This window comes from Pseudochaenichthys georgianus, chromosome 22 (genome assembly GCF_902827115.2).
Source record: "Pseudochaenichthys georgianus chromosome 22, fPseGeo1.2, whole genome shotgun sequence".
Lineage (NCBI taxonomy): Eukaryota > Metazoa > Chordata > Actinopteri > Perciformes > Channichthyidae > Pseudochaenichthys > Pseudochaenichthys georgianus.
In genome coordinates, this window is record NC_047524.1 from 10,407,964 (window position 1) to 10,422,857 (window position 14,894).

A 14,894-nucleotide genomic window follows, 5' to 3' on the forward strand; every position below is an offset into this window, starting at 1 on the left:
CCCGGCTAAAATAACTGGATGGCCTACCTGCCTGTCAGCCTTCCATCTGTGCACAAACTTATCTCGTGCCCTCATTGGTCATGTGCGCGTTCGTGTGTGTTGGAGGAGGGGCTCTGTAAGGAAGTGGCAGATTTCTTCCGCCTGTGTACTTTCAAATTCTAGCGCACTCGAGCTGGTTTCTCCAAAATGACCTACCCCACCTGTAATGATGCCTCTTAATGTTTGCCTCTAATAATGAAAACATTCTGCTTATTCTTTTCCTAAATTGCATAAGGTGATCATATCTCAACCAAACCCAGACTGGTTCTTTGTTTTAAAATATGTTAAAGGAAGACAAAAAAGACTTCCACATGTTCAGTACTGAATAGGTTTTATATATTTCTGTAAACTGTAAACTTGAATATGTTTATAGACGAAATGTGTCACAGTGAGTTTAATAAATTGTCACAAAAATGAAAGTGTGTGTGCTATTTTGTTTAGCAAGAGATAGGAAGAGGTAGATGTGCCAACAGCTGTTCGGGAGAGAGGAATCAATCTTTTTGGATTGTAACACATCTAAGAGACATTGTTTGCCTGGCACCTACAGCTCTTATGTAATTATATTAACTATGTTTCTTATGATAGCTTAATTACCTGCGGTACTGTGGACAAAAGGACCGTCTTTTTATCAGAATGTTGGCATTGAGTTGGCACTGAAATGGTTGTTGTCATGAAATTCCTAATAACTGTTTATGTAGTTTTTTTGTTCTTGTTCCTCTCTTTGTATCTAATCAGTAATACTTGACATTCTTTTGAAAATCATCATTTGTTGCATGAGACTGGTTCATGTAGATTCAGCTGTTCAGTTTTTGCAAACGCACAAGATCAATCGCTTTTTAGGTACTTTCTGGCCCTCAGCCAAGCCAAACTGGCAGCAGGACACAGCTCTCTGCACTTTGTCAATTAGCATTTCCTACATTCTTAATGATATCCAAATTACTTTCTATTCATGGTAATTTTATTCCTGCCAAGAGTCAGTATGGCACGTGAGCTTGCTGTCCCCGTTTGAACCTGGCCAGGTGCCAGTCCTGGCTCCAGGTGTCTTTTGTGCTATGCTAATGCATCGCCATGGCAACCTTGTATACTGCCAACTGAGTGCTAACTGAGGCGATCAGATTTGTCAAGAGATCCATAGCCCACCTAGTTGAGATAAAGTCAGTGAAATGTGTCTTTGAAGCCGAACAGATAGGAGTACAATTATTATAAACGTGAGTTCCTCTTTTAAGCTTGACTACAGTGCGTTGTCTTACAATGTTCTGTATAGTTTTCATATTTACTATTCCAGACAGCTGAGGTCAGATCATTCCTGCTGCTAAATATCTTGTCGCACACAGGATTTGGTGGATTGTATGTTTTAACAAGCACAGAATTGCCTTATTGGTAACACTTTAGTCATACGGTAAGTATACACTGCAGTACTGGTCACACGGATACATCTGCAGTTCTCTAACTTCCTAAATGTAATCTGTGCAGTGTTTGTACGTGTAGAGCCTCCAGACTTTTATCTTGTTTATTTATTACTTCACTTCTTCTTGGTGGGTGAGTCTTGGAACAACCTTTCATTCCAAGGGAAATATGGTGCCTCTCTGACTGAACACTTTCAAACTTTCTTCCCTTATCCGACGGGAAACTTTGTTATTCTGCGGTTTTGTATTTTCATATCTCCCCTCGGCTGGCTCAAAATGCCAATGCTGATCATATTTCTGGCTTGTGGATTGAGATTTTTGATAAGCATCACTGTTGACACAAGGATGAAGTTGTATTATATCAGGGAAAGGAAGTAATTAATGTTATGCCAATGTGGGTGGTCCTTCTCAATACTCTGTTAGCTTTCACGGTTACATTGGCAAACTCAGATGTTGCTGCATTAATCCCATAGTTGTTCCATACCTACTATTGCATTCATTGTTGTTCTGGATTAATGTGTTTCCATCGTGCTGTATTTCCACTTGGCTTGTAAGCATTCATAATGGACAACCTGCACACTTCTCACATCATTTATGTCATTACTGCTTTTGAGAGAACTCCTCCTAGTGCTCACATTTCACAACCACAACAATGCTAATATTTCCTTTTAGAGAAAGCTGATCCTGAGAAGGTTTCCTCTGTGATGTCAGCAGCCTGTGACTAGTACAGTACCAGTTTTCTTTCAGGCAGCATTGCCAAGCACAACAAGGGACTGATCCCTGGAGGAAGTGAGAGCATGTCACCATCAGAGCATGAGAAAGAAGAAGGACAGGAAGCGTTTCCATGGCCTTCCTCTGACAGCCCACATGGAAACAATGGCTCTGGCAGCCCCTCAGTGGTTGTCCAGTGTTTGCTCATTCACTTCAGTTTATTATGCTTTTACATTGTGTTTAGGGTGTGATTGGGATTATTATGTTTGCTTTGTAAAAGTGAAACAAGTCAGGAGAGCTGGTCAAATCCACTTTCACATTTGACTTCAGTTCATGTACAGGGAGGGATCTTTATCTATTTAGTCTGTACAAGAGGTCAAGCCCAGTGAACTTTGACTCTTAATCTCAACACACCAATTAAAGAGCTTCTCAGCATTATGACCACTTGTATTATACCGTAAGTATACATGTTGAAGTGAGTGTCTTTGATAATAGTTCAAAGATAGTTCCCTTCTTCTTTTACTCACCCATCTCTTAAGCGTTTGCAACCAGTCTTCTCCGCACATCTGATAGTATGTGGTTTTGTTTATCTGGCGATACAAAAGTGCACATTTGATGCTCGCGTGCCATTAGGACAGAGTGACACTCAAGTCATCTGACATCACTGTTGATAAGGAATAACTCCTATACTTCAACTTGACCTTTCAATTAAATTGAATTATCAATTCATGTCAGACAATTAGTGTGACTACCATAAGGCAACAGGATAATACCCATTTTTATAATCAATTGTGTTTTTTTCTTCACAAAGAAGAACATGTACATCAGACCTATCGCATATCAAGTATTGATAACACGAGTAATGATAATCGGTTAAAACACTTTTTGTCATCAGTGGTTGTGTCCTGCTTATTGACATTGTGTTGCCCTTAAAGTATTTATCTTTATACATGTTTTCTCCAAACTCACAGTGTCACTCATTGGTTGAAATATCATGAGAGAAGTTTTCTCCGGACTTGCTGTTTCAATAAAGCCAACCCCTCTAACTGTCTGTAATTGTTTAATATGCAGGGGAGAAACTCAGACAAGGTGGGAATCCCCAGCTGAATGTGAAATAGATTTTAGAGACTCAAAAGTGTCTGGCAGTTTAATGAAGACCTCTGTGTTGTCGATTCAGCCCCAGGGCTTTGAGACGCCAGTTTTCTTTTATTCGTTCCCTGACACATCTTAGCATTCAGGTGTCAGTGTAATAACATTGAGAAATAGCCAAACAGCGTAACCAGTTTAATACTGAATATTCTGTAAATTGTTCCCAATATGGGCAACACTTCATGTACATTTAGTTCAAACGTTATCTCTCAATATAATCCTGCAGTTAGGCTCACAGACCAGTTTAAGCCACACATGTATTCATAGTCATCATTTTCTTTCAAATTTGTTATTGCTATTTTATGATATTTTTTTGAGAAATCAAATGACGTCAGGCATTGCTAATGAAGAAATAGAGTTCCAACCCAATTGTACATTTCTGGTAGGATATGATGAAGGTGCGAGAAGAGAAATGGTTTCTAGTGAAATCAAACTGTACTCGGCTACCATTCCTCCACTTATCAAATGAAAGCAATAAGGCCTTTTCTTACTTCATCAGTTTTGGGAAAGTAGTGGTTCTGTGCTGTAGTATATCATTTGTCATTATTGTAGCTCAGAAAAAGTATTCTTGCTCGCTGCAAATTGGAGGACCTTCGTTTCGAGACTCATTCCCTTCAGCTCACCGGTTCATTCAGCTGTCGTCCTTCTTTTGAAAATTGTGTCTAGAGTTTCTAGCAGGTCTTTGTGTGACCCCAGACAGATCTGATCATTCACTTTTCACAAGGAAAAGATTAGAAAGAGATGACCGGCTGCCTGTATTCTATCTGTTCCACCCAGCAACCTTACGTAGGTCGGCACCTTAAGTATTAACAGCAGCTGTATAAATGGATACTCAAACATATCCCTCCTCTCAGGGGAATGTGCTTACTGAATGTATCACCTAGCGTAACATCCAGCCCTACCTTTATTTTTTAAATCAAATAAGGAGTGGTAGATTTTTTTTTAGAAAAGAAACCTGAACAGAATGTAAGATGGAAACAGCCGCAAGGAGTTGTTTTGAGATGAGAAGCAGAGTGAAGAGCACCAGCAGTGAAAGTGACTCCAACATTTCCATCTTTCTGAGATGACACAATGGCAAATGTGGGAAAGCGGAAGCCAAGGTTCCCTAGTGGGGTTAAAAAAGGAGCATGTTACCCCTGAGAAGTACAAAGAGTTTCCGTATCCAGCCACACACACATCACGTGGTCCAGAGACAAGAACCATGATATCAAGGGAAAGGGAAGTGAAGGTTTTTTAATGCTGAGGCGAGTGAGGCCAAGCTAAGGGCAATGATGATGTCATCGGACAGCAGGTGAAAAAGTCATTTTTGCTTCTTGGTGTAATTTCCTTTATAATTTTCATTGTTATCATTATTATAGTCAACTGTGGACAGCTGTTTCTTGCTGGTATGTGAATTCAATTGTTTCAGCTTTTATATTCTATTCAGGCAACATCCAGTGTATTTTTTTTCTAAAAAACATTATATCCCCTTGTTGTTGTACTACTAAGCATAATTTAAACTACACCAACTGCTAAAACTCCAAAATACCTAATCATAGCTGTGATGGAAGTGCATTGTAATGCCATTGTGAGGATATGTCATCATTATGTTCTTAGTCTCTTGTGACTTGATTGAAATGTAATACCTCTCTGCTTGAACGCAATGCAATGTGTTACCTGTTTGTATTTAGTCAGCAGAGCACTAGAAGAAATATATCACTTCTTTTAATAGAAATGTGTTGTGTCCAGCACAATTTCTGCTTTGACAGGAACACTACATCCAACTGTTATACTCTTAAAACCAGTAGCATGGAACACTGTTCTCTATGTATGTGTATTATTTTGTCAGGATAGATATCAAGTCTAGTGCTTGTTAATAGGGTTTGTCTTTTTATAGTTATGCTGTGTTTCCTGCACAGGGAATGTTATCATTGTCTTTGTTGCTGTTGGCTCCAAAAGTGAAATGTCCAGGGTTTTACTCATGCCTTTGTTTCTTCCACCAACAGAAGCAAGCTTGAACTTACTTAACTCTTTAATATTCCTTATCTTCCGACCTGAACTGGACTGTTTTATCCTTATCCAAAGCTTCTCTAACTATATCATCAACATCAGGGCCACAAGTTAAACTGTAACCTTATATTCAGGAATTGAATGTTGCAGTCAAAACTTATCTGTTGCGTTTTCTTGTTTTGTTTCCACAGTGACTAATAAGAAACCCTCCTGCGTGTCCATCACTAAGGTGAAGCAGTTCCAAGGATCTTCTGCTTTCGCAAAAAGGTCACAGTGGACCATCGACCAGCTACGGCAGGTCAACGGCATCGACTCCAATAAAGTATGTCATTTATAGCGCCTTTCAACCGCTATTAATGTAGTTACTATCGCTAGGAATTACGCTACTTATTGCTGATACAACATATTTCTTGTGTCCTGCTTTCAACGTTTCTTTTCAATTACTTCCACCACTCATCTGTCACCCATGCCTCTCTCTTTCTTTCTAAGGACTGTCCAGAGTTTGACCTGATGTTCGAGAATGCTTTTGACCAGTGGGTTGCTTGCTCAGCAGGAGAGAAATGCACCTTCATCCAAATCCTTCACCACACCTGCCAGCGCTACAGCTCCGCACAGAAACCAGATTTTGTCAACTGTCAGTCCAAACTGTTGGGGGGTAAGACAGTTAAAATAACAACAACTCCTCTGGTAATATTCCTGCTCATAACACAGTGGCTCTGCTTTGCCAGACTCACTGTCATACTGTGCTGTAAGCCAGTTTGAATGTGATTATGTATGATGACAACCAGCACCTGGTGTGCATGAAAATGCATGCTTATTCCTCGTACACAGCATCTGTTGAGCACTCTGCTGAAGTGAGGTCAACGAGGATGTCCAACAACATTCATCAGCTGTGACTCAAAGCATCAGACACAGATCAACTGGTTTCCAGCACATTGAAATACTCAATACAGCACTAAATAATAACTTCCCCTAATTTATGTGATGTTGACACGTTACATTGTGTGCTTGACGTGTGCAGTTTATTATTATTATGATTGGTTTCCACCCTTCAAACTAATCCCAGTAAAAGCTCTAACAGACAAGTGAAAACTAACCTCCCACTTAAAAATCATTCATCAATTAATAGATGAAGACAGGCTGATCAAACAAGTCAGAGCACAATTCCCAAATGTTACAAATTGTACATCCAAAACTGTGTAATTGGTTATTTCCTATCTGCAATTTGTGTGTTTGTTGCACAGGAGGTTGAGGGTGGGGGTGCTGGTTTATGGTTTCCTCTACAGCGAATCGCAGTAGGGAACGCAGCATCCGAGCGGTTTAATCAGATATTGATCTGTTTACCCCCCAACCCTCATCTTTAAACAACGTTCAACCTGCATGAGGAATTATTTATGGACCACATTGCCAACCCGCCTCCTGCTGCGTGCTCATCTGCCCCACATATACAAGAGGCACTTACCAGATAGATATTTAAAAAAAAAAGTTCATTCATGTTTCAAATAGAGTTCTGTAAAAACTAATAAATAAAATCACTGATCGAGTGGTTGGGGGGGCTATGGGGATCTTCCATTTAAAGTGATGTTTAAACTCAGTTAATGGGGCTCATTCACTGGCGCTTCCACAAACAACAACCAACATAATTATTACATTCAAATGAAGTAAATTATTCAAGTTTACATTAACTTTGGATAATAACACGGGAGAAATGAGCGGAAGCGCTCTCTTTTCCTCTCCCCCTCTCTCTCCTGACAGCCCGTCAGTATCTCATGCAGCTCACTGATCCAGTAATGAGTGACCCGGCAGTGAAGAATAAACACATTTAAAACTAGTTTAGCTAGTTCCAGAGGTAGATAAAATAGCTAAGTGTGTTAGGTCTAACTCTTAGTGTGTGTTTTGCTCCGCTCACCGGTCCGTCACAGCGGGTGGAGCTGCAGGATTTCTGCTTCACACACGTTGCATACCGATATTTTACTGTCTTTTTCGGACACCTTAAAATACTGCCAGACTGGTGAAGCCATTTTGGCGAGCTTGTTTTGCCGCGCACAGAGAAAAGTGTCATGTATTTTACGTCATGTGATCGGCTCTCCCGATCAGCATTTATAGAGAGCACCGATCTGTTCACCGCAGAGAGTAAATATCAGCCGATGTCGATCGGCGGCCGATCGATCGGAGCATCCCTACTCATAAGTTATATCGAACTTCCTTTGTTACTTGACTCTGTGTTTGTGTGCGCCCACTATGCACTGATTGACGATAAAGCTGCATGTTGTTATGTTTCCTTGACCTCCCTCCTACTCTGAAAACCATGTCTGTGTTTTGTTTAACATACTTAAACAGACTCTGGTGCATATTTTATGTGTAGGTGTTAGGGTAGTGGTCTCCCAGAGAGCTAGGAACACAGTGGTCTTTAGTATAGGATGGATTATAGAGTGCTAATGTTGCAACCACACTCCTCCAGTATTTCTGAAAATTACACTTGGACGCCCTGTAGCATAGTTCTGTACTTAAAATAGCCAACCCTCTGGTTTTGTAGAATCAGCTACAGTATTTTAGTGCCGTTGACAACATCCTGTAAGTCCATCTGGCCGATGGTCTGATAATGAACTCCTGGCTCTAAGAGAGTAGAGGATAGTGTCTGATAGACTAAAAAGTTGACAGGTCAGCGGTACATTGTGACAGGAGGAGAAGAGGATGCCAGCCCGCTGCCAACTCTGTCCACCCCAGTTTAAGTCTCACACCAGTGCAAAACAAAAATCACGACGCTGCTCAGGTGTGGGACCATAACTGTGGGCGACTCTTATCTGCAGAATCCTCTGGGATGGCAGCCTCCAGAAATCACAAAAGGTAGACCGTGTATATGACAAGAATTGTGTGCTATCGACACCATTATGAAGTACCCTAGAGGGGACAGTAGGGTTTTCCATTCAAGATGGGGAGCATAAAAATAGTCAACATGATATTAGTTGTCAGTTTCTCTATGTGTGGGAGAGGTGTCATGACAATGCCATCAGCAGTCTGTCAGCTTAATCTTTCCCTATTTCCCCATGCTGGTTGTAACTACATGAGGTCCTGTCGATTGTGAATGAAAAATTGAGACAGCAGCCATATTATCCCTTCATTACATCCGTGTGTTTGCATTTAATCAGAGGGTGTCATCTCAAGTCTCATAAGGTCACATTTATGATGGAGCCAAAAAGGCACCTGATGAATGAATTGAAGGTTTTGGAAGTGTTGATATTCTGATGTAAACAGTATAATTAACACTTAAGATTAAGATGTCTTCGTGAACAGTTTTCTCGGTGAGGGGATACTTTAAACTTCTCTCGAAGCTGTCTAGATGTACAGGCCCATGTATTTAATCCTTGATGGGGCATGTAATTGGTCCAGAAATAAAAGCAGCAAGTTTGCTAATTGCCTTGTTATCAGTGCCAACTTGGGCTGCCGCCCACACTGTAAGACCCTTTTATACCCTTATTTTCACTTGAGCTTCTCTAGCTGACTGGCAAAGTGTTCATGAACTGATTCTAAATGAAAAGTTAAATATGTGACCTAAGTATATCCTTTTTTTCACTTGGCGTTTTGCAAACCTGTCTCCTAGTGGTTTAAACTAAATGTACATTTTATTATTAGGGAGGATGGATGAATAATCAAACGGTAACCATTTTTATATTATTTTTGACAACTGAAGACACTTAACTTGTGATTTAACATTTCAAAAACAGTAACCCTTCTTGACTCATTTTAAAACGATATCATGTTTTGAACATCAAAACTGACTGTGATGTTTTGATATTTTCCCATCACAGAAGACCAAACTGTAGATTCAGTCATTTTCCGTTGCAAGGTCTATTTGAAAAGAAAGAGGAAAGCATTTGTTGCACACAACGGTCATCTACTAAGACAAGGTAAGCCGGTGGTACAGTATGCAAAAGTACTGGGACCACTGTAAATTAAAAAAAGGTTTTACCCCCAACTAAAAAGTGTTGAGTTCCTAAATAAATAAACCAAAAAAAAGTTTCTTTGTTAAACATGTGTATCCCCAACTAACAAATGATAGAACTAACAGAAGTACGTTAATGTTTATAGGAGACTACATTATCTTACAGCGAGCAAGTAAAAAACAAAAACAAAAGAACAACCTTCATTTTATATAAAGTAGTCTCAAACAGTTGGAATATATTACAATTAATTCCACAAATGACCCCAAAGTTGAATTTACATTTTTATAAAACCTTTCTGCTACCGTCTGAACTGAGAGCTCTCCTCTTGGCTCTTGAGGGAATTAACTCTCTTCTGTTGCCATTTATAGAAATATACTGTATTTAACAGAGCTTTCCTCCCTATGTCACTGTGGGGGCTGACTACATGCTGAAAGGGATTTTAAAGAAACATCCAAAGGTTATGTGAGTTATGTTCACGGTCCTTGCCCCTCTCCGTCAGACTGTGCAGAGTCACTGACTAACACTGAGGTAACTCACATAACGTATGAGGGCAGTACAGTGGTGAATTGTTTCTTCCCTAATGCTAGGCTTAGTATTTTGTACTTTTCTATATCATTTCAGACTTTAATGACGGACATTAAGGCTGATACATTATATGATGCTGACATTGATCTGCTGATTAAATGCACAGAGAAGGCGGCTTGCATGAATACCTAGTAGCTATTTTTCAGCTACACTAGTCAGTATCTAAATTGCTCTGTGGTACATTCAGTACAGAATGTTCCATGTTCCTCCCCATTGGTGTTCTTTGTGCTTTTGAACCTGCATGACAGTGACTAAACTAAATAACAACTGAGCAAGCAAGGTCAAGAATGATCCCGTCATGAAATAATGTCAGCGGCTGACTAATCTCCTTGCTTTTCTCTGAGTGTTTAACAAAGAGGGTTTCAGGCTACACATCCACCTCAGTCCAAAGTACATGTGAGTACCTGTGTAGGACACATAAATATGTTCATAAAAAAATTATTAAATGTGGTTAAAGCAAGGGTCTAACACAATCAGACAAATTAATTGTGATTTATAATGGGATCATTTGAACCTGTGTACTGAATCGCACATTTTAAATAACTATTGACTTTGTGTGCCTCCAATTTAACATGTGACTGACCGATGGTTGTAGTATAATGATGAAGGCATATTCACAAGGGTTTATAAGGTACATTTTTCACGGGGAGGGAGTGGTAGCTAAAAAAGAGGGAAGTGTTTTAATTAATTGTGTAAGAACATACAGAAAAGGGGTACTGCCCTGTATAAAAAGTTTGGGAGTGACCATTAAAAAAGAGGAACGAGAGAATGAACCATATGTAGAGTTTCTGCTGTAAGATGTGGAGAAAAGTGATTGGCACTCCTGACAGACACCTATTAAATCTCTAAAGCCTTTTATCCAGAGAGTCGCCCCTTCCTGGTTGAACCTCTGCTATAGTTTCATTATGCGGCTGCGGATAATGTCAAGATTTGCATTAATGAAACGGCAGCGGGGGGTTATCTTGCGGGAGGAGCCCCATAGCGCTGTCTGTAGGCCCTTATGATGTCTATTCCATTAGCCATTTTTTGATTGTCACATTTTATAGTTTATTAAATTGTCAAATAGGAACATACTGTAAGTATTATTTTTCTTTTTGTAGACTTGCCTTTCTTGTTTTCAATATACAGGAAACTGACACTTTCAAAATAGCGCATTTACTCACAACATATTCTGTAAAGATAAATTAAAATATGTTTATCATGGTAACACAATATATACATATATTTGATACTGCTCAACTATTCCTTACACACTTCCTTACTTGGGTTGTACAGCTGGCTGTCCTATACTTTTTGATAACACCTACTGTAGAAGCAGGAGGAAAAGTTTTATGTTTATTCAGGTAAAACAAATCTTAATTTTGGAACAGCAACATTTAAAAAAATTGCATATCAATTCAATTTCAAATTTCAATTTCAATTGCATATCAATACATTAAACCATACATTTGTATCTTCAATAAAATACATGTCTGTAAAGTACAGTTGACTATCCATATAAATCAAATTGATGAATTATTTTGCCTATTTTGCCTCTTTGGTCTATGTTGTCTCCTAATTGGCAAAGGGAAAAGTAAGTGAATGTCTCATAATAGCAAACATTTTGAAAACAAGGTCATAGTTGAAAATAACAAATGACTGAGTACTTGAGAGTCAAGAGGCTCTTTTATATGTAGTTGCAGAACTTAGAGAAATCCTTGACAGAATCCTTCATAAGTTCTTTGGATCAATAGCGGCAGCCTCAAGCCCTCTGGTAATATCAGAATGATAAGGAGAATGTTTGATGTTACTTGTTGAAGTGCAGATAAGTATGTGCTCTCGAATACTTAAAAGAAATGATTGTGCGACTCTCTCCCTTCCTACACCCACAGCGTTATCCTAGCACACTGATAATATCATGTCTGCCAAATGAAAATATTAAAGCCACTGCAGCATAATTTTATATGAATGGATCTCTTTGTGTTATTGTTAAGTTGAATCGAATTAACCCAATATGCCTTAAAAATACATTTGTCTTGGCTGTCGGCACCTTGAGAAGTTTATCTGACATGCTCCCGTTGATAACCATCCATCCATCCATCCATCTTCTCCCGCTTATCCGTGGTCGGGTCGCGGGGGTAGCAGTTCCAGCAGAGAGCCCCAAACTTTCTTTTCCCTGGCGACATCAACCAGCTCTGACTGGGGGATCCCAAGGCGCTCCCATAACCATCAATTATTTTCTTATTTCCAAAGCTGCCTGTTATCTGAACTGGAAAAGGAAGGGTTAACTTTGAACGATCTCTCCCCTTCCTTGTTTTGTTCGTCTTTGCACATAGTTTCTATTTTCTGGAAAATGTTGTTGCCAGAAAACAACTTGACTTTTTGTTCAGTCTCCATTGTTAAAGAAACCCTGGCTTGACATAATAGCATGGGGTATAGCAACACAATTCCTCCTGCATTGTTGATCGAGGCGTGCCATGGATGTACTAGGATTGGCCTGTACTGTTCTATAGCTTATTTCAAATCCACAATTTAAGATGCCAAAATCATCACAAAAAGCCTGTTTGAGATCTACCTTTGCAACATCCGGGTCCTGCATCATTAAAATGACTGTAATAACACCCGATAACCTCCTCAGGAACATAAAAGAACTGCTGTTATCCCCACTGATAACATAAGCGCTAAGGCTCACAGCGCTGGCACCACATAACATAACATAATTTACTCCTACATTTTTCATTCTGCTCCTGATGCTGCAGCCCCTTCATGCTTCTCAAGAATGTCTCCTCCCTGTGTTGTACTGTAATTACGTTCTCCACTGGGGGAGCCCACGCTGCAGCCCACCACTCGTCTTTGGAGAAGAGAGGGAATGAGAAAGACCAGACCAGAGAGAGGAATAAGTGTGTGCGGGAAATTAAAGGGAGATGTTCTCTGAGTGGATGGTGTGGAGGGGATGTCAGAGTGGGGGTTATATTGAAGATGATGGTATAATTACTCCCTGGGCTCTTCCGAGGAGGAGAGGATTAAGAGGAATCCTTCTGAAGGTGAAAAGGTCTTATCCTTTCTAGTGAAGACCTAAAGTGAAAGTGTTTCTTTTCCTAAATAGAAGCCGGGAAGGAATGTGTTTTTTAAGCCTATGTAAACCAGAATCCACTTTTGCTCCTGTCTGCCATCCACAGAACGTACAGTAAAACACTTGCTATAGAGAAGTAACTCATACAACCCCATGTAAAAAAAGTACAACCTTCATGTTGTAGCCGTGGACTTTTAAGTTCTTGTTTGCTGCTGTAGACAGATACAATATAAACCTTTAACCATATGAAAAAATAAATCCTGACGGGTTTGAAGCTTTTCTGTTACGGGTCCAGATGTGTTATGTGGGATGCATTCTGTAGTTATTTGACTTTAATCCCTTGGAAATTGACCATAAAAAAAGCCTTGTGCATGTGTTTCCTCCTTTCTATCCTTTTTGTTATTCATAGTTGTGGGGATGATCAACTATACATCCATCTGTGTGTGTGTGCAGCACAGGTGTGTCTCTACATAAACAGCTCTGACTTTATCAAATTAACTTCTGTTGAAGCAACAGCAGCTGCTCGGGCTGTCATAACACCCACTGCAGTCGAGTCGTCCCAATTATCTGTCACTCAGCCTACCTGCCTTCATGCCACGGGACACACACTCACTGTATAGCAGCAGATAGAATCAGGCTTGTCAAGTCTTAATACAGTCGCTACCTTCTCCCTCCGTCTGTTCCTTCTCCTCTAACTCATTTACTGTATATCCAGGGATATAGACCTTGGAACATCGAATCTAGCTTTTCCTTCCGCTGGGTGTTTGTTGTGTTTTTCTTTATTATTTTTCACTTTTTAAAGTTAGTTACAAAGTGAAGAGTGAATGTTCCTTGAGGGGCTGGGATGGTCCTCACTAAATCAATTCCCTAAATATAAAAAAAAGGCAAAATAATAATAATTTCACTGTTACATTCTAAACTCTGAGGTGGCGCAACAACGTTTTATAAAAAAAGGCTCGTCAGGACCTTGCTACCACAGATGGAAATGTTTGGTCAATGAAAAGTAGCAGTTCACATGAACAATAGGTGACGCTAGGGGTGTAACGGTTCACAGAAGTCACGGTTCGGTTCATACCTCGGTTTGGGGGTCACGGTTCGGTACGGGTTCGGTACAACAAGGAAAAGCAAAAAAAAGTCCCAAATGCATTTTTTTTGTTGCTGTTATTTATTTTTAACAGTAGTGCAAGTTTTGTTATGAAAATAAGGAACTCTAACATTTGGAATCATTAAATGTATTACACAGTTAAAAACAAACCACAAACAGTTCCACACACACTCAGATGGCCATATTATTTATAATGGCTGATGTCAAACAAAAAGGTTAAATAAGCTGTACAACTAAAAAGAATGTCTTGAAAATATTCAAATAAATAATAAGAAAGTGTTTGAATCACAATCAATAAAAGGCAATTCAGAACTGTATAACATCTCCTGATGTCAAAATATAAAATAAATACAATGATAAATATAAAACTAAATAAAATATGTACCTTAAGGAGCAATGCCTAACATGTGTAATTAACTTGTGAGTGTGTGTGAGGCCATTATGCCTAAATAAAGGTACTCAAGCTTTACTCTATTTTCAAGTTGTTCTTCAAAAAGATGAGTTTGTCTACGTTGTCAGTAGTGAGGGCAGATCTGTTGGCGGTAACTATGTCACCTGCCGTCGAGGAAACCCTCTCGCTGGGGACTGAGACTGACTCGGATGTGATTGAGCATATTTGACTTGTTACCACTAGCATACCGCACCGCTGTCGAACAACGCCGACACACCGTCCTCGTCCGATCCACAACTCGCACCCACCCCATCATTGTTGTAATCCACAGGGAACCCGAAATGTTCCCACACAGCTGATTTAAAAGAAGCAGGTGGGTCTTCTAGCTCCTGTGTGTTGTGTGAACTCGCCATAGCTAACTTTTCTTCTTCATGTATTGTGTTCGTTTGGTTCTTGTTCTTAATTTGTTATTTACGGGCGGCTGGCTTTTAGGCGCAATACCGCCCCCTGGATTATATATAGT

The 14,894-nt window shown here is 39.7% G+C and overlaps 1 protein-coding gene across 1 annotated transcript in view; it reads left to right on the forward strand.

Annotated features, from left to right (window-relative positions):
- The window catches only part of stxbp6 (syntaxin binding protein 6 (amisyn)), a 71,462-nt gene that overhangs the window by 52,341 nt on the left and 4,227 nt on the right, over positions 1-14,894 (forward strand). The window contains exons 3-4 of the mRNA XM_034111387.2: positions 5,486-5,616; positions 5,784-5,949. Coding sequence (XP_033967278.1) covers positions 5,486-5,616; positions 5,784-5,949 — 297 coding nt within the window. The remainder of the gene's footprint in view (positions 1-5,485; positions 5,617-5,783; positions 5,950-14,894) is intronic.